This window comes from Lagenorhynchus albirostris, chromosome 3 (genome assembly GCF_949774975.1).
Source record: "Lagenorhynchus albirostris chromosome 3, mLagAlb1.1, whole genome shotgun sequence".
NCBI classification, from domain to species: Eukaryota; Metazoa; Chordata; class Mammalia; order Artiodactyla; family Delphinidae; genus Lagenorhynchus; species Lagenorhynchus albirostris.
The window spans coordinates 142,962,530-142,986,632 of record NC_083097.1 but is presented as its reverse complement, the minus strand read 5'-3'; the positions used below and the strand labels follow the sequence as shown (position 1 = coordinate 142,986,632).

Here is a 24,103-nt window from a genome sequence, read left to right as displayed (position 1 = left end):
GAGGTCAATGGCTTTGATTAAAATTCACTGATTAAGCTTACAGAGAAGCTACACTTTTCAGTTAAGCATGTTAGCCCTTTATTCAGAACATTTTATACCCTCTTTTTTAAAAAAATTAAAGACTTCTTGTTTTATAATAATGACCCAAATGCCACATAAGTTATGAGACAGTTACTGATTATCCACGATTCTCAGCAAACATAATTCCTAGAATTTTAACTTGAGTCATTCCATACATCTGCCCCTCTCCCTACGTATCTTTGCTCTAGACCAAGGTCCTCTTGGACAGAATATGATAAAAATTGTCATTTAGCATCACTTAAGTTGAAACCTGCAAAATACACACAGCAAGAGGCATGGTTAAATTATCTACTGTATACAAAACATTAGTACAGGGAATACAAGGTCTTTACAGGTGTACGGGATGTAATGCCTGCTCTCCGCTTTCATTTTCTTTCCACCCTCCTCTCCATTAACCATTTTAATCAAGCATCTGCAACAGCCTTACTTCAGAATACTCCATCAAATGTCATCAATGTCAGACCCAAAGGCCTCTCCTCATTCTTCATCCTAATTAAACACTTTGGCATCGTTGACCTTGCTCTTCTTGGTAATCTCTACTTCCAGAAGGAGGACAGATTTACCCCTCTTTTCTCTGAGTATCCCTTCTCCATCGACTTTGCTGATTCATCTTCCTTAGACTGCCCTTTAAAAAGCAGCATTGCTAGGACCCTGTCCTTGGTTCTGATCACTGGACAACCCCCTTCCCAGACATCCTACCCCTCAGATGGACCCACTTAAAACCTGTGGGTGAGAGTTTCCTTGTCTCTGTTCCCAGGTTCACATTCTGCCTTATTTTCACTAAAGCATTTCCAAGTGCTTATTTAATAGCTTCACAGAGAAGTCCAAGAAAATCTATACTCAATATTTTCCAAAACTGAACTTGTTCTCCTCTTCCCTGCCTCTATCTCATTTACCGACTTTCTTCTAAGCTAGTCATCCTCATTGCAGTCCTCTTGAATCTTCTCTTTCCTTTTAAACCCAGCCTTGCCCATGCTAGTCATTTGTGAGCCACTGTCAAGCTGCCTCTGGAACCTCCCTCTCCCGCATCCCTTCCCATCACTTTCACTGACCCAGATGGGACCATAATGGACTCTTAGCCTCTTTCTGGTCCAAGCCCTCCTTCTCCCAATGTAGATTCCATGTTCAGAACAATTTTTCTAAAATGTAAATCGAAATCAAGTCACTCCTTTGTTAATAACCTTCAGCAGCCCCCACTTACTTATATGGTGAAGTCAAAGCATCTGCCATGCAATTCTAACTTTTCCAAAAGCTGGCCCAGAGTGAACTTTCCAGTCTTCCCTTTGTTCACTTCCAGTTCCACCCCCCCACCCGAGAGGTTGCTCTTTTCTCTACTATGAGACTGTTCTTTATTCCCCAACTATAACAACGTATTCACAGCTCTGGATTCTGTTGTGTCCTCAGCTCCCGATGTCATCTATTCTCTTTCTTACCTGGAACAATCTTCCTCCAGCTTCAAAGCCCAGCCCAAACAGTAACTTCTCTGTGTAAAATTTCACTGTGTAACATTAATGTATGACTGCCTATAATGATATGTATTATTGCCTATATTAGGTGGTAGGTATTGCATTAAGTCCATTTCAACATTTTACTCATTTGCTTTTCACAACACATCCATGGGTAGTAGGTTCTTTCATTTTACCAATGAAAACATTCAGGCTCAAAGAGATAAAGTCATTTTCCATGTCCCAAAGGCTAGGAAGTGGCAGAACTGAGCTTTAAACCAAGACAATCTCATTTCAAAGAAATGTGCTTAATTACTGTGCTATTCTATCTCCCGTCACCATTTAGGTCTCTTTCTTCCTGCTAGGATGTGAGTTACTTGAGGGCAAGGATTCCGTGAAATTTATCTTTGCGCTTCGAGTTCCCAGAATGTAGTAGATATTCAATAAATGTTTGATGACTTGTATTCAGAATGAGCGATGCAGTGTCCTCCTGTAGTTAAAGGCCTTCTGCACTGTAAACTGTGATTGGTCTTCTTTCATATTTTGATCTCATCCCACATCTCTTGCTCTGCTCATCCTGGCTCAGTGTTGGCTTCAAACCCTTCCCAGCTCCTTTTATCACAAACTCTGTGAGTCTGAGATGGTTTCATCTCCATATTTACTGGATTAGACTCCTTAATTAATATTTAACTCCCTTGGCTTGAAGAACAAAATAAAGGCACAAATGAAATCATCTTTTAGAATCCCTCTTTGATATACAAGGCAGAACTCCCACTTATGACAGGTTCCCAGAAAAGGGGGATGGACACTGTAAGTGGAAATGATCTAATCCCCATCACCTTTACTGCAGAATCAGTACAAGAACAGGGATTTACATTTCTGCCCAAGGACCGACCGATAGCCAAGGATTAAGAAGAAGACACCAGAAATCATGTTGAATCACTTGAATGTGATAAATCTATAAATGTTAAAAGCAGTATAAATGTATTAAATATGGCAATCGAGAAAATTATTTTTAAAACAGTAGTACAGAATTTATGAATACTATGCGTAGAGTGTTTACCATGCGTCCAGCACTTTGCTAACAGCTTGATACACCCCATTTCATTTGATAATAACAAAAATATTGGAGAGGTACAAGCATTATCTCCATTTTACAGAAGACAGAAGAGTTTTGAGAGCTTAGTGGGTAAATTGGCAAGGTCATTGCAGCTGATAAGGGACAGAGCTAGGACTCAAAGCCTTATCTACCTGACTCCAAGATCCATGCACTTAATAGCCATGCTCCCCTGCCCCCAACGTGTTCATATCATGACCTGTGGACACCTAATGAGATTAGGCCTGTTGTCCTCAGCCGTACAGCTAGTTATTGGCAGAGCTTGGACAAGAACCCAGGCCTCCAGACTTTTTCTCCTCAATTCTCCAGCCTCTCCCATAAATATGTCATACCAATATTAATATGCAACACAGAGTATATGTAGTTCTTGAATTTTCTTCATAGTATCTGGTGGGTTTTTTTTTTCCACAAATAAATTGAAAGCTGAACAAAGGTCACAGTCATGAATACAGGCACAGTTTTCCTAGAGGAGATAGTGAGAGAAATCTTTGATATTTTAAAAGAATTATGCCCACCGAACAGATCCTAGAGAATGATCCAGAGTCATGTTTTGGCACCTAATTTTTTTGATACATCTTTCCAGAAAGCAAAAAAAGGCATACAAGATCAAGTTGTCATTCCTGTGCTTTCAAAGTACAGTCATCCCTCTTTCTTAACCTACTATTTCAGCAGGAACACTATTTTGCGCCCTATTATACAACACACATATATTTTTTAGAAGGTATGGAATGATCTTCCTGTCTCTTCCTGTACTCCTAGCTCATTGATTTCTTAACTCACAGGGTTATTCCTCTTCAAAATGAGAAGCTTCAGTTTTAGATTAAACCATGGACACACATACACTCAAGCTAAGTTAGATTCTTTTTTTTTCTTTCTTTTTTTTTTTTGCGGTACGCGGGCCTCTCACTGTTGTGGCCTCTCCCGTTGCAGAGCACAGGCTCCGGACACACAGGCTCAGCAGCCATGGCTCACGGGCCCAGCCACTCCGTGGCATGTGGGATCTTCCCGGACCGGGGCACAAACCTGTGTCCCCTGCATTGGCAGGCGGACTCTCAACCACTGGGCCACCAGAGAAGCCCTAAGTTCGATTCTTAATCAACAGAACCTATCTTTCCTGGGTTCCATACTTTGTTTTATAAAGTGGATTGCAATTCACCAAGCGATTATTTCCTAATCTTTCATCTTTTTGAGTTTGCCTTTCTATTGTGCTTTCTCTTTCCTTTTTTTCATTTTCTTGCCTTCTTTCCTATTCTCCCTATCACAGTTTTGTGACTCATCTGATAAACAATGTGCTAGACAATGTAGAAACATGTATAAGATGTCCATGTCATCAAGATTTCTTGCAGTATATTAGAAAATGATTCTTCCTTCTTTATACTTGAATAGGAAATATTATAAAGGATCTGTCCCCTGCCCCCTATCCAAGGACAACCATTTCTCTATACTAAGGGATGACTCCATGTTTTCTCCAGCATCACCAGGTGACCACTGCCTTAAATAAGAGAAATAGATTGAGGATATCGCTGCAGGATCAACAGTGAACCTGCGCACCAGGGTTAAACCACACCCCTCCTAGTTCTTCTAATCCCATCAAGAGGGGTTAAATGCCACTGGGTTCCAGAGGTCCATCTCTCCTTATCACACACCAAAAGCCTTGCCTTCACTCTCCATTTTAAGTCCTTATTATGTACTTTATCACTGAAAAACATCTCAACCATATCTCTGAAGGCACATTTCACGTTATTACTCCAATGGAAATCCTACTCTTCCTGGGATTCTGCTTCTCCCAGATTGTGCTCAAGAGGTGGCAGTTTTTCCTTCCTGTGCCTTCAAACCATTAGGCCACGCTCCCTCAATGCTCTGTACATGTGCTCAACACTGAGTCTCTTGCCATCTGATTACAACACACATTACCTCTCATTCACTGACACCATATCTCCCTCTTGCCATCACTCCTCCGTCTTTCTGGATAATTTTAACGACCGGCTGTCTATCACTCACTCACTACTCCTCCTGTCTGCAGTGGTGACTATTTCAGTACACAGATAGGTGATTCTTCCAACACTTTCACTTCCATTTATGTGAACTGCTCTTGCTGCTCCTCCTGTCTGCCATTCAGCTTCAGCTACTCACGCTCATGGTCCTATCTTGTCATCGTTGATAACAACAACCCTTCCTTAATCTCAATTTCATGCAACCCACTTTCTAATTAGCACTGCCTACTTTCGTAGCTCAGTCTCTCTCATACCCTGACCCCATTATCTTTTGACACCCATGCGTCCCTCCAATCAATTGATTTTATGACCATCTCTCACCCTATGATGTTCTCATTCTCATCCTTACTTAGCTTAACTTTCAGGTTGAATCATTATGATTATTATAAATACTCCTTGTACTCACTTACCCCTCTATTGCATTATGGTGTTTGGTACTGGCTTGGTAAAACCAGAGCCCAAGGTACATCAAACACTACCTACTTTGTGCCTGGGCACGTTAGTAGAATGTGGACAAACACACACACACATCCGACCATGAAAAGTAGTAAAAGGTAGTGTCTTCATTCTACTAGCAATTTCTTCTCATTTATCTTCTCTCTTTAAAATTTAACACCTCCCCCCCCATCCTTTCTCTCAGCTGATGACCACAGTTCACACATCACTGAGAAAACAGAAGTAATCAATGCAGAAATTCTCCAGAATTCCATCAGAGGTCTACCCACCTGCCATAATCTGCCCCCTCTCTTTACTGTAGGTGAACTTCCCATCCTCCTGTACTTGTGAAAGACATCCCATTCTCTTCTCTATCATCAACTGATCTCTTCTTCTCTACTGGATCACTCTCACCCATCACACAAATATACAGTTCCTTCTTATTAAAAAAAAAAAACGCTCTCTTGACTCTCCTCCTTGGAGTTGCAGCAGAGCTCATGGAAATTGTTGTCTCTATTTGTGTCTTTAGTTCTTATCACCCTGTTCTCTATTAATGCTGCCACAATCAGTCTTTCACCATTTTCCACTCCAAAATTTGTTCCACTTCAGTTTCAGTTGATTGAATTTACTATTTCAGTTGGGACAAAATCATACCTCCAGTCAAAGCCTTGGCATCATCTTTTTCTTTTCTTCTCCTTTCTTTTCTTTTTTATTGTAGTAAGAACAGATAACATGAAATCTACCTTCTTAACAAAATTTTAAGTGTACAGGACACTACTGTTAACTATAAGCACAATGTTGTACAGCAGATCTCTAGAACTTACTCATCTTGCATAACTGAATTGTATATCCATTGAACAGCAACTCCCAATTTTCCCCAGGCCCCCAACCCCTAGGGAGCAACCCCCATTCTATTTTCTGATTCCATGAGTGTTACTACTTTAGATACTTCATATAAGTGAAATCATGAAGTATCTGTCCTTTTGTGAATGGCTTATTGCACATATCATAATGTTCTTAAGGTTTATTCATGGTGTCACATATGGCAGGATTTCCTTAATTTTTATGGCTGAATAATATTACATTGTATGTATATACCACATTTTCTTTATCCATTCATCCAGTGATGGACATTTGATTGTTTCTACATTATTCAATCACGAATAATGCTACAGTGACATGAGCTGCATACATCTTTTCAAGATCCCAATTTTCATTCCTTTGAACAAATAGCCAAAAGTGGGATTGCTGCATCATATGGCAATGCCATTTTTAATTATTTGAGGAATGTCATGTTGTTTTCCATAGAGGCTACACCATTTTACATTCCCAACAACAGTGTACAAGACTGCCAACTTCTCTGTATCCTTTCCAACACTTTTATCCTTTTTTTAATGCATAGTGGTCATTTTAACAAGTGCAAGATGATATCTCATTATGATTTTGATCTGCACTTCCTTATTAGTGATGTTGAGCATTTTTTCATATACTTCTTGGCCATCTGAATATATTCTTTGGAGAAAGCAAAAGCTTTTCCTCTAAGATTAGGAACAAAGCAAGAATGCCCCTTCTCACCACTTATATTTTACATAGTACTGCAAGTTCTAGCCAGAGCAATTAGGCAAGAAAAATAAATAAAGGCATTCAGATTGAAAAGGTAGAAGTAAAATGATCTGTTTGCAGATCTTATATGTAGAAAATCTTAAAGACTCTACAAAAAAAAAACAGGTAGAAATAAGAAATGAACTCAGTAAAGTTGCAGGACACAAAATCAACATATAAAAACCAGTTGCATTTCTGCACACTAACAGTAATCTATCTGAAAAGGAAATTGATAAAATAATTCCATTTATAATAGCATCAAAAAGAATAAAATACTTAGGAATAAACTTAACCAAGAGGTGAAAGACTTGTATGCTGAAATCTACAAAATCTTGATTAAAAAAATGAAAGAAGACACAAATAAATGGCAAGACAGTCCATGTTCATGGACTGAAAGACTTAATATTGTTAAAATGTCCATACTACCCAAAGCAATCTACAAATTCAATGCAATCCCACTCAAAATTCCCAATGACAGTTTTTTACAGAAATAGAAAAAGCAATCCTAATATTCATATGGGACCACAAAGGACACCAAATAGCCAAAGAGATCTTGAGAATAAGAACAAAGCATCACATTTCCTGATTTCAAAATATATTATAAAGCTACAGCAATCAAAACATTATGTTACTTGTATAAAGACAGCCATATAGACCAATGGGACAGAACAGAGAACCCAAAAATGAACTCATGCAAATGAAGTCAACTGATCTTCCACAAGGGTGCCAAAAATACAGTGGGGAAAGTACAGTCTCGTCAACAAATAGCACTGAGTAAACTGGATATTCACGTGCAAAAAATGAAATTGAACACTTATCTTTCACCATACACAAAATTCAACTCAAAATGGATTAAAGATTTAAAGACAAGATCTGAAACTGTAAAACTACTAGAATAAAACATAGAGGAAAACATCGTGACATTCGTCTTCGCGACTACTTCTTGGATTTGATAACAACAAAAGCACAGCCAACAAAAGCAAAACTAGACAAGTGGGACTACATCAAACTAAAAAGCTACTGCACAGCAAAGGAACTATCAAGAGAATGAAAAGGCAATCAATGGAATGGGACATAATATTTGCAAATCATATATCTGATAAGGAGTAATGTCCAAAACATATAAAGAACTCCTAAAACTCAATATCAAAATACAGATAACCTGATTAGAAAATAGGTAAAGGACTTGAGAGTCACCTTTGACACCCCTTTTTCACAAACGTATTGGCCAATACACCTAGAAATACTACTACCTCTACCTTCAAGATATACTGAGAATCAGACCATTTATCACCACCGCCATTGGTCCTAGACACTATCATCTCTTGCCTTGGTTGTTGCAATAAATAACTCTTTACTCTTCCTTCCCTGCCTTTCTCCTTGTGTGAGCTCATTTTCTTCCATGTATATATACAAAGAGACCACTGCCATGCTGCTGAATCTCAAATTGAGGTCTCTAGTTCAGACCTCACCTCTAAGTTCCATTTTTAATAATTACACAACTAACCGTATTACCTTTCTACTTGGATGTCTTATGTTACTTAACAGTGTCCAAAATGAAACTCTGGTTCAGCCCCCAAATCCTATCCTTTCCAAATATTCCCCATCTTAGTAAACAGGAATCCCTTCAATCACTAAAGTCAGTAATTCTTGATAGCTCTTTTTCATTGGCACCTACATTCAAACCAGCATCAAGTTCTATATATTGTATTTCCAAAATGTATCTCGAATCATTTACTTCTCTATCTTGATGAAGTCTGCACCATTTCCCCTTAGTTCCAAAACAAATGGATAAATAAAATGCTAAAGAATTCAAAGGAGTGGAAGTTCATATATAGTTAAAGAGACCAAAATAGTTTCACAGAGTACTTGGCATCTTAAATAATTCTTTGATGATGTAAGGAAATGTGATAGATGGGCAGGTTTGGGGATAACAATGAAAGCACAGGGAACAGGTCAAACAAAGACACCAGAGGAAAGAGTATGCTCTGGAAAAAATAAGTAGTCCAGTTGGGCTGGAGCTGAAAATATATTTAGAGGAGAAGTGGGAGCAAGGGCTAAAAACATAAAATTGGACTATATTGTGGAGGGCCTGAAATATCACAGAGGGACAGATTAAGTTGATTTGTATACTTCCTGCCTTCCCAATGTGCCTTGCTGTTCGCAGCCATAAATGTGTATCAGCGGAAGTGGAAGACAGCCCATATTCTCTTAATTGCTCTGCATTTCACTAGGGTCTTTTCCTTTCTGAATGTACTAGGGGATGCCCCAGAATACAGAACTTTTTCTACTCTTTTTTTCCCTATAACATCAATTATTAAGCAACACTCTATATTAGCACAGCCATATGCTTATTATAACAGTAATTGCTTCCCCATGATTATTTTCAGAGTATTTCTTTATGTACTGAGATATTTATCTTGCATGCAGAACTACCTATTTTGTAAAAATACCAATAGCTGGAATACCACTGTGTTTATGATTGCTATCCTCATTGAATCAAAGGCACCATAGATGGAGGAAGTTTAAGAATATTTAATACATCATTTACTTGATTTTATCTCCTCAAGGTGCCTTGCAGATTGTCTTAGCAGATGTGAATTTCCTTTCATCATGTGGAATGCAATTCTATCCTTGGTTTGTTATAAATTAACAATCTGAAGTAAAGTCCTGCATTCTGAGCAACAGCTGAAATATTCAATACGGAAAAAAATTCCCTACCCTACTCAGAGTTAGCTTTTCTTCTTTGGTTAATGCAACCACTTAAAATGGTTTTCCAGCTTTCAAGCCTGATAGATTACATGTGTGTGTGTATGTATATACATATACATATATATTTCTATTGTATATATATTTCTAATTTCTATTCCACAGAAAATAAGTCATATGATTTTGAGAATGTAGCCAAATGATTTTCATACCTATCAATGAACATTTTAAACCATCTGTAGAACTAACAAAGCACAACAGAACTTACTCTGGGGTCACTGTAGGCACTGTAAAAAGTTAGTACAAACTAAAAAATGAGAAGGATGATTCCAATATCTTCTCACCTGGAGAGGGTATCTAAATCGTAAAATAAGAAATACAAATAGACAATAAACACATGATTAGTTGCTCAGCCTTACTTGTATTCAAATAAATGATAAAAATATTTTCATCAATAAATAGGAAAAATATTAAGATAGTTTTCAGTGACTTCTGAGCACAAGTGTGTGTGTCAGGTCATTTGCACATAGTGCTGGTGCAAGGGTAAACATTCCTATAAAGAAATTGGTTGAAAATGATTACCATTTTAAATAACCATGTATGTACTAAATCTTCTAGGAATTTATTATAAGAAAAGAATTTGGGATGTGCACAGGAATTTAGCTACAAGGATTTTACTCATCATACTACACTTTATTGTTTCTAAAAAAAATAAATGTCCACTGAAAGAAAATTGAGGAAATGTCTCATGCTACAAAAATTCTATGAACCCCTTAACTATTGCAGAAATTAATGTCATGGGAAAAAGTTTATAGTAATAGATTTACTGGAAAAAAAACATGATGCCAACTCTGTACAAATATTTACACTGCATACACAGATATACACATAGCACACAGACTGCAAAAAAATATGCACCAAAATATTAACCATGGTTATTTCTGGTGTCAAATTACATGTGGTGATACACACACATACATGGATATTTTCATATATTTTAGATATACTTTGCAAAAGTATGTAGTTTCCACATATGTATATTTATGTACATATATTGTGTATTAATATATGTTAATATTATGTATTATTTATATCTCAATTCGGACATTATAAAGAATTAACAAAAAAAATTGGCTTCTTCCAGCAATTATTAGTACTAAAGTAAAAATTGGTAGCATTAGGATTCCATTTTATTTTAAGAGTCCAGATGGCTGAGAATCTTTAGAAAGCAATGAAGAGGACAACACTTTGTATTAAATCCTATGGGACCTGGTAAATATATTTACTCTTACTTAAGACGAAAGACTGAAAGTTTCAAAACATGATACTCATCTTAAAATGTTAGAAAAAGAACAAAATATACTCCAAAAATTAAAATGAGAGAATTATGAAAATGAACTTAATGAAAAAAGATAAAAACTAGAGGAAAGTATAAAGACAAATAGAAAGCTTGAAAGAAAAAAATAAATATCTCTTTCAAGACTGATTTTTGTAAAAGAATGAGGGATAAAAATATAAAGGATTAGGGATGAAAGGGAAACAACATAGTTACAGAGGAACTTCAACAAATTACATGAGAATATGATTCCAGAAGAGCAACAAGGATATAGAAACAGAAATAATCTTCAAGAAACTATTAATCAACCTGGAATAGTTCTAGCCAAAGTTCACCTACAACACACTAGCTCTTCCTTTATAAATAATGTTATGACCTGTTTTCCCTGTCCATAGCAATATTTGATGCTATTTTATTATTTAATCATGTGATTTAAAAGTAATAAACACTGGAGTCTGGCTGTTGTAATACTGTACTATATGTGCAAGCATAACAGACTCCTCTGTAAGGAACATTCTCTGTACTCTGTGAGCTTCAAATTGATGCTTTTTCAAATTTTAATATTTTAATTATAAATATTCAATGTTCATATGCTAATCAGGGATTAATTTTTCCTACTGAAATGCCAAGAAGAAGGACTCTATGTAATCCAGAGATTTCTTGGGTCCTCCTACTTAGATTACAGCTTCTCTCTCTGATATCACTGCTTCTAATTTTGTTACCTTCCTGTCCAAACGTGTGTGTGTGTGTGTGTGTGTGTGTGTGTGTGTGTACATGCATGTGTGCTTTAATTAGATGCTTCCTAAAACATTACTGTTCCTGCTCAAATAAACTTTTAGTTGTTCTCTAACTCTCCTTGGTCAGACCATAACTCAAAGCTCTTGGTCATCTAGTTCCTACACCTCTACTGTTATATATCTACTGCTGTCCAATGAAATTACTATGTTCCCATTAGTCTGACTTGAGTTGGAATTTTGGGGAAGACAATGTTCCTGAAAAATCATCATCATCTTCGCACCATCTCCTCATTCCCCAACCACCATACACATTGGTTTTCTTTCATTTAGAATATCCATCATCTCATTCCCACTTATATGAGTTCTAATCTTCATTTACAACCTAACTACAACTGTCTCCTTAAAGGTGCCCCTACTATACCAGTCAGCTGATACATCCAATGTTTATATTCTTATTTCTCTACTGAGAAGAGACAGGGATTTCTGTATAAATGTATAGGGGTGCTTGCTTTCTTCAATAAACAGCAAAGTAAATATTGTTATCTATCCATAAAAGAACTGGAAGCTGCCACAGGGAACTGAGAGAAGAAAATGGGAATTGTATCAAAAAAAGAGTAAGGTATGATTGGTACAGACAGCTCTGAACAACAAGAAAGACAATCTGTTAGGTTGCCACAAGATAACGGATTATCCAAATATTCCAAGCAGAGACTGCTGCTTAGACTTCATCTCTTGGGAAATAAAATGTCTAAAACAATAGTCACTTAACATTTTGTTATATATCTACATCAACATAAAAATTTTGGACACACTTCCAATATATACATTTCTGCATTTATGTACTCTACCATATATGTGTGTGGGTGTGTGTACATACACTAATACATTACATGCACTATAAAATACACTCAAAAAATAGAAATTTTAAAGGATAAAGGAAAAGAAATGTACCTTTAAATAAAAGCTTTAATTTTTTTCTGCAACCCAGTGAACCATGATGTTAAAATCACATTTTGGAAACATGATCCCACCAATTTTAACAAGAGGGTTGAATGAAAGAATAAAGAAATTAGTTCACTGATGGGGCGATCTTTGCTAGATGCAGGGTGAGGGGGGTAAAGTATTAGGGAAAGAGATCATGACTGGGAAGGGAGGAGAGATAGAGAAGAATACATTTTATGCTGCAACTAAATTAGCCTCCCCACCATATCACATATGATTTCTCTGACAACTCAAACTGGTTCAGGGTTGCCAAGATGCAAGAGTCTTATGTGGGAATTGAGAGAAAGTGGGCTCTGTTACATTCATTCTGAGGTACATGGATGGAACGGAATATTTGGAACAGTGGCTTGAGGCCTTAAAGTGACCAACAGAGCTCAAGTTAAAAGAAGGTCAGCACAGGTCTCTCTTTTCTCCTTCTCCTAAAACTGTACACTACAAAACATCAACAGTACTCATTCTGGCATTTTCATAAATACCCTTATGATACCATTTCCCTGGCATTTGATCAATTTCTATTTCCTGATATCCATCCCTCTCAATAACATCCTTCCTCCCAACTGAACTCCATGCACACACAACACAGACACACAAATACAAAGAGACACACAACAGCTTTGTATAATGTTGAGCATCCAACAGCTCAACTTTTTTTTCAGAAATTTTTTTCAGAAATAAAATAAGGATCCCCCAGACTGAAGTGTCTCATGTGCGATTACTTACTTTTTGTCAATACTAAATAAAACGGAACATAGTTTTATCAGCATCACATACGTTGTGTGTATTAAAATATGCATATTTAACCAATGTGCATTACCTTCCAAATACCAATTTTCTTTTTCTAAAAAAAAATATTTCAAAGATCATTTTGGATCAGTGAATGTGTGATAGTGTAATTTCTTGCATAAAATACCCTATAAAGAAATATTCCCTGAACCTTCTTGTGAGCCTAGCTCTCTCCACGTAAATCCACACCCTCCTTTTTCACATTTAACACAAGCATAAATAGTATTGCTATAGTGTCGATCTCTTCTACCCACTTCAGGCCAGGCCAGTATAAAACTCCACGAATGGAGTTTCCAAAGAATGCTAACTCAAATATTTCAATCCCTTCCATTAGTAAACATGCTTGTATTTCAATTATCTTCTCTCCTTCACACATATCCTTAGGATACAAAGAGAACTGGGAGTATATTGTACTGTGATTCAGAGCCGTCCCGGAACAATACTTGGATAACCTGCTTATCCATGTAGACGAACGTTCCTTAGTTTGTGGAGCACGATTTCTGACCCGCTTTTTCCCAACTCAGCATGACCCAACAACGCTCCTAGTCTTTCTCTTTTGGGGTGCTGGAGGTCTTCATATATCACTGCATTTTCCTCTTCTAGTCTTTACTTTATTGTTTTTCACTTCATTATAACAGACTCCATAAACCTCTTGCCTGACCAAGCTGAACATAGTACGAAGTCATTTTCCTCCTCTTTGAATGGCTTCCTCCTGAAAAGCCTCAGAGTTTTCCTTAATCAGCTGAAGTAGCTAAAGTTTTTTCGTTTTTTTTTTTACATCTTTATTGGAGTATAACTGCTTTACAATGGTGTGCTAGTTTCTGCTTCATAACAAAGTGAATCAGTCACACACACACATATGTTCCCATATCTCTTCCCCCTCGTGTCTCCCTCCCTCCCACCCTCCCTATCCCACCCAGCTAGGTGGTCACAAAGCACCAAGCTGATCTCCCTGTGCTATGCGGCTGCTTCCCACTAGCCATCTATTTTACGTTTCGCAGTGTATATATGTGAAGTAGCTAAAGTTTTAAAGTACGTTCTCCCTCCATCTATTTCCTAAAAGTCCATCTAGATACTTTTACATTAAAATAACTTAAACATATGTGTTAAAATGAAAGGTTCTGACCTTAACTGTTCAATACGTCAGGGCATCTACTTCAGAAGATGGGGATGGCGTATCACCCAGTTAGCCTCCCCCGGCCCACACATACAGTTACTTTATTAATTTCCATGCTAAATTGATTTTCATTTGATTTAATTTTATTGGAACCCCTTTAAACTGTTTTAGAAATTTGGTAGAGCAAAAGTAAATCCATTTTACAGATAAGCCAAACTTACAGAAAAGAAGTAACATCACTATGCTAAACACATGTTAATTTAAGCTACAACAGCTGGTTTCTAGCTTTCTTTCTACATTTTTATGAACTCTGATTTCCCTAAAGTTTGTACATAGGTCAAGTTTGGTCATTCAAGTGCTACAAAGGCTAAGGCAGACCTTAACTGATAGGAGTAGCGTGGAGGGAGCTCAGGTGAACCAGATGAAATGGGCTTGTCTAGAGCTGCTATGGTTACTGCTTCCATGCCTGTTTGTCCAGAGGGAAACCTGGACAAATGTTAATGAGTCTTGTGCATTGCAAGAGAAGCCAAAAATGAAAATTTCTAATATGAAATCTCCCCTTCTTAAAATGTTGATTAGTAATGTACAATGTGTTAAACACTGCACTGACCAAACGAAATAACTCACGGGCTAGATTCGCTCGTGGACTATACATAGTTCATCACCTCTATAGCTGATGACTATTCCGTGACTCACTTACCTCTACCTTCTACTGCTTTAACATTCCTCAAACTGAGTTTAGGGAAACCGTGAAAGGACAATCTTCTAGGCAGTTCCTTCAGCTAGTACCGAATAATACTGAACATTACATCACCAGTAACCTTTTTTCCTTTGTGTATAAGCATATAGACGTAATAGGTACATAACTGCAATTTCTGTTCTATTTACAAATGTATCACTTGAAATTTTCCCCTTCCCCTCACACATCCCAGTTTCAGAATGGGTAATTGAAATGTCTCATTACTTTTCATATGCACTTCTCAAATCCTGTCTGATTTGATTTTAGGTTCTGAGCAATTCATCCTGATTCAGTTGTGTGTGGAAAATATATACTATCAACTTCCTTAGCTTTAACTCATTTTATTTAATACTTGATTACATCTCTCCCCCATCTTTAAATTTAATTTGATCCTTGACAAACAACAACTAAACTAAAAAGTGACCGAGCAATAAGCAAAAAAGTTAAGAGTTTTCTTCTGAGTTAAGAGGCTTCCAATCGTGAACTGACACGAACATGGTGCGTCTCAGCCGGTTACTGCCTTTGCTCTTGACTGAAGTGAAAGTACAGACATCAGAAACTCAGCAGCTTAAAAAGCAAATGATTATCCACCAAGCCCAATGTCTCCCCGAAGGCCTGGAGATTACATGTGTAATAATCAGCCTGCCCTTGCCAAAAGTAAGGTTTAATGCTTCATTTTTTTTTATTGTATTTATTGAATGCAGCCATTGCTTGATAGCCCCTCTGAGCATTAACAAACATGAAAGAAACCACCAAAGGAAAGAAAGAAATATATAAATAACGAAAAACCATGCCACTAAAGTTTATAATCTGGAACATGCAGTCCTGGAAATCAGGCACATACTCTTACACTCCTTCAAGTACTCTTTTCTACTTTAAAGTTACGCAAGCACTGCTTAATATGCCAAAAACCTGAATCTCTGAGGTCCCATTTAGATGCATTTGCAAAATACCAATCAGTTTGCTTCTTGCTTCTGTATCACGCCATGTGACAATGCGATATTCCTAAATTTTGTTTCTGTTTCTATATTATTATCAGCTGTATTTTAACACTGTGATAATCATATATTTAGGACTCCCCTGAATAACTTTTTGTAAGATAAGGTGCCCCTAGAGCCGCTAGTATGTGGAGGTGCAGGGAACTGGACCAGAGTTATTAAAATCAAATCATCCTTGCATTTAGGAAGAGACAAGACTAAGAACCTGCGACATTTGGTGCTCACGTCCTTCACTTTTTTTCTCTCCGTGATAACTCATTTCACATTCTTCTTTATAAGTGCTACTCTTTCAAATTTGCAAGTATAAAAAAAAAGATAAAGTTTAGAAACGCAATTTGAAGTAACGGTCATCCAAAAGGGATTAAAGTGTGATTTTTGTTTTATTTTTAAGGGATTGAGGCAACATTTTCTTTAGCTACCATGGAAGTTTTTTCCCATAAAATCTGGCTGAAAAAGAAATCATCCACATATCAACATCAAAAGTACAACTATTACCCTATGATTTTGTACTTATCTCTTTAACTATTCCTACTCTGAACATTTTTGCTTTTGTGAAGAGCAAAATTATGAGCTCTTGGCTATCACTGCCTGGTGCTGTCAGTAAGATTTTATATTTGTTCCGGGCACTCTCTGTAATTTTTACATGTGGCTTGGGGGCGGGGAGAAAGGAGTAGAGCAGATTATAAAACACAAAATAAATTTAAGAATATGTAAGAGGAATAGAGTGGGACAGAAATAGAAACCCACTGGCAGGTCCTGGGTGTGTTTGCTTACAGGATACTCTAATGTAAAATCTACCGAGGAGCTGCTTTTTGAAGAGAAAGAAAGAAGACTTATGAAACTCACCTCCTAGGACAAATGAAGGCCATGTAGTTGGAGGTAACGATCTACAGACAGTGTCCTGGTACTAAGGGAACGCCTGTCTCCCATCTGAGTTCATGCCCCATGTCTCCATTAACCTGTGACGAATACCTGGGTGCACTCAAGTTCTCTTGAGGAGAGAAGAACACTACAGACCTCTTCCAAGAGGACTCACAATCTAACAGCACCTGGGTTCCCCAAACACACTTCACACAAATCCATTAGGTGCCGAGAGCCAGCCTGCTTTATAAATGCATTTGGTGTAATATAATGGAATTAACCCAACATTTCTATTTTCATCCTCAATGTACATTAGGAGAATTATAAATTTCCCAGTTGACAACAGATGAAAATGAACGCTGTCCTTATTTACTTTGGGTGGAAACAAACAGGGCAAAGGAAGGATACTTTTCTTAAAGCTTCATCCAAGGTCAGATTTTGTTTTCTGTAATTTCTGGCTTCCTATCCCAGAGCCAATCTTATTTTCTTTGTCTTTTCCTTTTTTCTTTCTTTCTGGATTTCCAATAAAATAACTGAAACTAGAATTATGCTAAAAAAAAAATAAATCTCAAGGATATTTTTAAGTCCCCAAGGTAAAGAAACTGCCTAAGGGGGTCAAGAGTGTGCAGACCAGATTTTTTACAGCATGTGCTATTTCGCATTTTGAAGAAGGCAATTAGTTATGCTTGTGTATTAGTGGCTGCCCCTTTTTCTCCATAACGCAGGTGATAAAAAGGGCCTTGAAGAGGGCATATTTTAAGTGGGACATTTACTACCCAAAAAAGGAATGATGCTAATTTAGAGTCACCGGGAAAGCCCTTTCTATAGATGCAGTTAAATTTCACAGCTGCAAAAGCTTGGCCTCGCTGTTTCCAACTCTCACTGCCATTTCTAGCTAAGTCATCGTTAGCTTAAAGATAGAGTTAAATAACCTGATAAAATAACCTGAACACGAGAGTTTTATCTATTTAAAGCAATCCAAGGGAGCACAATATTAATTTGGTGGCCATGGAGTATGTGTAAGATGCAGAGCTGTGCGTGGTGATAACCTTGAAGAATCTACACTTGGAAAAAAAAAAAAATAAAAGGGAGAAGGACAAATTCACCTGTGTGTTTGGCGTGATGGGACTTTCAAGTTCCTAGTTACTAGTAGGTCATTTTTGTCACAGCAGCATGTACGAAGAACTGTTGACAGTTAGGGATTTTTATTACATGAGTTTGAAGGTTGGATCCATATTTTAGGTTATAGAAAGCCAAGTTGATTTTTGAGATATGTCTTGACTTGCTACCTATGCTTAGCAAAACCACACTAGGAATTTTTTAAGGCAATTTAAAATAAGCACTGTGAAAATCTCTGTACCCCAAGATCCCACCATAAAAATGAAATAAAAATACATGGGGTCCAAAGAAAAGATTCATTCCATGGCCACATATCCTTAAAATCTAAAATGGAATTGGAGGCCTTCTTTCTCAGAGTATAGATTCTCGTTACTTCCTCTTCAAGAGAAGCATATCTAAAAGGTTATTGATTTGGTTCTGAAGGACAGAGCGTTTATTACAGAGGAAGCCATGGCGGAGTACGAGTGTGAGAAATTAATGATGGCTTTGTAAGTGTCCATGCTGTGGTGTGGAACCAGTGGGGCAACTGTCAATCTATAAGATAATACATTCCCAAACTTCATAAAACCAGTGAGGTGAAAACGCATTGATTTTTGGGGGGGAGCTAAATAGAATTTATCAAAGGAAAGGGCAAGAAGTTGACTGAAGTTAACACCTCAGGCTGCAGAGTAGCCCACACCTCACTTTTTATTTGGTTGAGGAGTTTATGATGTGACGTGTACAATTTCTTGTTTTTATTTCTGGCCCCCAAGGAGAACAGAGCATGCGTCATATACATCTTTGGAATCTGTGAAATATTGAAAAAATTAAAAAAGAGAAAAGGAAACACATTCTATCTGTACATTTTTAAATAACCATCTATCACCTAAGCTTGAACTCTGGCTTCAGAATCCCCCCTTCATGCTCGGCCAGATTCAGGAACAAAAGAATGGCTTCCTGGTTCTAAGTACATTATCTAAGTTCTTTATGCAATTCTGATTGTATTAGAACTAGCATTACAGGGAAAAATCGCCACACTGTATCTAAGGGTTTATTTCCTATCAGTACACAGGGATTTATACAGAGTGCCGCAAGGTGAAAACTGTTTGAATATGTTTCAAATGATATTGGAAAAAAGCAACTACCGTTGGTTTACATCTTTACCTGTAAAATCCCCTCAACCCTAACAGTTGTAGGTAAATTCAAGGCAAGCCTTTTTGCTCCCTTTTCTTCTCTGGAATCCTCCCCTTATTCATTGAGTTTTTAAGATGTATACGGCTTAAAAAAGAAAGGGTGTGAATTCTAGGAATATGTATAAATAATTCTTTATAGATGGTGCCCATGAGACCAGCGAGAATTCCAACCATGGAACATTTGCTAAAACAGCTTGTTTAAGATATGCCGTAAGTTCTTGGATTACAAATGATTTTATTTATTAGGCAATCAAAGTGCCTGCATTTAAATAGTACCTGACACACACTGAAGTGGAAAAAGTACATCAGTAAATGGATTCAATGTATGCCTTTATGAAAACTTCTGAAAGTAATTTCCCAACAAATAAGCACCTTTAGAGTGCTGAATGTACCAAGTGTCAGAATTCTGTTAAAATTCAAAAGGAGTCAAGTGCAGATTTTTCCTTGAGAGGACACCTTGATTAGCTACCTGAACTGAGACATAAGGAAGACACATCCCCTTGTCCTCACTGTAGAATAAATTATTTCACAATTAAACATAAATTTAAATGCAACACAGTGACATCTTTTAGAATATATGCGACTTACCCAGGAAATGATGTGTTTTCAACACGGTTTGGAGAATAAACGATATTTAGCTATGCTTTTGTATTTACAACAAGCTGCCTGCCTGCCTGCCAATTTCTTTCTTTTATTTTTTAAAGGCAAGAAAATACTTAGAGCTGCTCTAGTAGAGGTTTATACTATTTATGGAAACCTCCTTAACTGATCTATTTGTAAACATTCTAACGGTAATTCTTTTAGCAAACACACAATATATTCATAACAAACCACATAGCATCTGATGTTTTCTCAATAAATCCACCATACCTAATGCAATTTATCTTTTAAAAAATGTTTTGGACTCAACACGGTTCTGAGTTGCTAAGAAAGCCACAAATAAGCACCTTCTCTCTTTAATGACTTGCTTAGGCTTCCCTATATTTACTGCTTAATGATCGGAAGCATTCAATTTTCAAAATTTCATTAAAACACATCCACAAAGCTGATGGATAAAGCAACAGTGATTTGTGACAGAAGGTGTGGGAAGCCGTGAACCTACATAGGTACCAAGGAGAAAAATAAACATAGACGAGAATACTTTTTTGAAGACAAGTCTCTTCCTATTTGTCATTATTAAACTCCAGAGCATCTGTTCCAAGTTTGATCTCCAATACGGATATGAGGCATTGCCGCCTGGAAATGAAAGTCTAAGATAAGGTAGGATTCTTAAGAGTTCTTCATGAAAAAAAATAACCCAGGTTGCCATTTACTGGGAAGAGGAAATCAATACAAAGACCTAGAAACTTGTGGAGAGAGGACATTTTCTAGGTATAGGTCATAGTTTATCAAGTTGCTTCTTTTGCAATGCAATTTACTTGCTAATAAGACCAACTGACGATGCCTGAAGAGTGTGCTATCATCAAAATGTGATTTTAAAATTCTCTCCTCATTTTTTGTGTGTTTGAGGTTTGCTGGTTTATTTTCCCCCAGCTCAGCGTGGGTAGACAAGGTCGATTTAAAAGAAAATGAATGGTTTTTATATGCCTCTTTATTAAAACACAAAAACATCCCAAGCCCCACATTGTGCAGTACCCAGAACATTAAAAAATATTTAAGAAGCAGGCCTACCGTTCTCATCATCTGACTTATTTTCGTTGTCAGAATCAGTCAAGGTAAGGGCCGAGTTTTCACGACTGGACAGGCCGGAACTGCGCCTGGATTTTATCCCTCTCCCCCACAATCGGATGGCATGTTCTGGAGACATCCCTCCCTCTGTATCGGAGTCGGCGTCAGACCCTGTGCTCAGAGAGTAGCCCTGGTGAAGGATCCCCATGTCGGAACAGTAGCCGCTTCGGTGCGGGGAGGGCTCACAGATCCCCAGCTCTGCAAGGGTGAAGTTAGTTCCTAGGGTGACAGCAACAAAGAGACCGATTAAAATTTGTGAAAAGCTTTCAAACTTCAAATTTATTCTTACAAAAAGCAGACAGACATTTTCCTGTTCAAAAAATATACCTGATTTGCTGTAGTATACAGCTAAGCAAGAGTATTTAGGATACTGGGGTATATTTGAGAACAAGAGCAACAAAAAAGTAAACGTCTAAGATTAATTTTAATCCTAGAACATAATGCTCAGATTTTATTTGAAAAATTTTTAAGTATTTACTGTTGTCTAGGTAGCACCATGTAGCTGATAAAAACACTGGATTTATAAGAGGAGCTAATATATACCAAGCACGTGCTTTGCTCCAGGCATCTTTTATTCTGCAACTTTTAATTTACATTTAAAATTTTCACGACTTTATGATGATGATAACATTACTGGAATCATTCTGTCAATAAGGAAACTGAGGAACAGAGAATTTAAGTGACTTACCCAAGGTCACACATCTAGACTGTAGTAAAACCTGGATCTGATCCTTGAGCAGTCTTCATGTCAAAGAAGCTTAATCCTCCAATAAATGGGAGTGGTGGCCAGGAGACCTGGGGACCAGTCCTAGCTTTCCACTGGTAAGCCTCATTGTGGCAAGTCTCTCTTAACAACTTGAGCCCCAGTTTTCTCTTCTGTAAAATCTGGGTATTAATCTCTTAAATTCCTCTCAGAATCACTGTGTGTTTTATATGTGATGATACATACACCCAAGTTTGTTCTTTTTTTTTTTTAAGTGAGTATAGGTAAGGTGTTAATTAAATGAGCATCCTAGAGATGGAGTTAGTCCACTTTTATTTTGTTTTTTAATTAATTGTTATTGGAGTATAGTTGACTTACAATGTTGTATTAGTTTTAGGTGTACAGCCAAGTGAATATGTTTTATATATACATATCTCCATTCTTTTTCAGATTCTTTTCCCATATAGGTCATTACAGAGTATTGAGTATAGAGTTCCCTGTGCTATACAACAGGTCCTTATTAGTTATCCATTTTATATATAGTAGTGTGTATATATTAATCCCAATCTCCTAATTTATCACTTCCCCCCACGTTTCCCCCTTGGTAACCATAAGTTTGATTTCGAGATATGTGAGTCTGTTTTGTAAATAAGTTCATTTATATCATTTTTAATTAGATTCCACATATAAGTGATATCATATGATATTGTTTTTAAATGGTATCAATTTCTTTTTGCTAATATAATTTAAAACCACAAGTGGGTTTTATCAAGGACAGTGAATGTGTGTACATGTGGGGAGTGCAGGGGTGGGCCTGTGGTTTGAAGGGAAGCAGAAGAGAATAGGCATTTATTGAACACGTCTACGCCACCATGTGTTGGGCATGGGGCCAGGTACTCTAATAGGTTTTATCTCATTTCAATCTCATAAAAGCACAGCAGTTTAGGTGTTAACCACTTTACAGGGAAGCTAAATACTGTCTCCAAGGTCACACCTGGGCAAGTGGCAGATCCACGAATCACCTCTACATCTGCAGACCCCAAGCCTACACTCTCTCTGCAACGTCAAATGGTCTCAATCAAAAACCAATTGGGCAACATTTTTGCACAGTGAATGCTTTATCTATCTGTGTGCTTTAACATTCAGCTTCTTAAAAAGACATTTTATGGTCTCACTGCATATTAGATGGACTCATGTGGTCCACTGTATTTACTGACATGTAAATCTGATTTTTTAATTCTTACCCAATTTATGGGCAATGAAATAAATGTAATGAAGAAATGCACTTTTATGCTATAAGTGAAGAAAGTCTTCTAAATAACACCAAAGCCATGGGCTTACTCACTCTCTCTCTACTGATTACATTAGAGCCACTCATGTCTCCAAACTCATGATATAATTAACACTATGATCATCTACATTCATGATATCATTTCTCAGATTTTATTTTTAAAAAGACCCAAATAACTGTTTATATTAACCTAGTATAATATTAATTTGTGATAGGCACAAGTGTTTTTATTCTGAGGCTTTCCTTTCCCTTCTCTACTGCACACTGAACTTCCACAGCTTATTTCACTGTGTAAATGGGATCAAATCCAATACTTGACACAATTATTTCTGGAGAGTGAAACCTGTTCATTGGAGAGCCAACCCAAGCAAACATTTCTGTGGGGGGCGAGGTCATTTCCTACTACCTGTCCAGGGAAGAGGGGTGTTTCCACCACCACTCAGTGCAGTTCTAAGTGTTTATTCCCTGGGCACAGTTTCATGATGCTGTCTGAAATTCTCTACCCAATGTATTCTGTTCCAGTTTGCGTCCTTGGCAATTAGGTATTGTCTTCTAATTGTACACTAAAATGTATATTTCAGTTTCAGTAGTCTATAAAACTAAAGTTATTGAGTTCATATATATCTGATTTTATAATACTTTTCTCTCCATTGTTGCTTTTCTCATTCTTCAGTCATTGGAAAAAGTCATTTCATATGAGCATTCTCCCATCTTGTCTTCAGAGCTCACATTCATTCTGGAGGGTCATGAGGGATATTGCTTCCTTTTCCTCCAATAAAGGAAAACAACCCAAACTAAAACATACATGTTTTTATTCCACATGTGGGAATTTTGAGCTCTATGATTCCATTTGAAATGGAGTGTTTATGTATTAAGGCAACTTTCCTGATGGTTTTCTCACATCTCATTATCCGGGACTAGCTTCAAAGACCTCCTCAGGAAAAGAGAAATGGCCCTGTGAGCAAAGGAAGCCTCAGCTTTCCGAGGAGCCCACGTGCTCTTCAATCTGGGTATTAGAAGTCATAGACAGGGAGCCTAGGGCATGGGGAACTGTGGAATAAATGCGGTGCCCCTTCTTTGGTTACGACATTTACTTGATGATAAGAAATAAAAATACTTTTCTGTTAAAACAAA

At 37.2% G+C, this 24,103-nt stretch overlaps 1 protein-coding gene across 1 annotated transcript in view; it reads right to left on the bottom strand.

The window, feature by feature from the left end:
• TENM2 (teneurin transmembrane protein 2) overlaps positions 1–24,103 on the bottom strand; it is a 1,157,329-nt gene that overhangs the window by 899,079 nt on the left and 234,147 nt on the right. Inside the window, 1 exon segment of the mRNA XM_060144169.1 lies at positions 20,919–21,194. Coding sequence (XP_060000152.1) covers positions 20,919–21,194 — 276 coding nt within the window.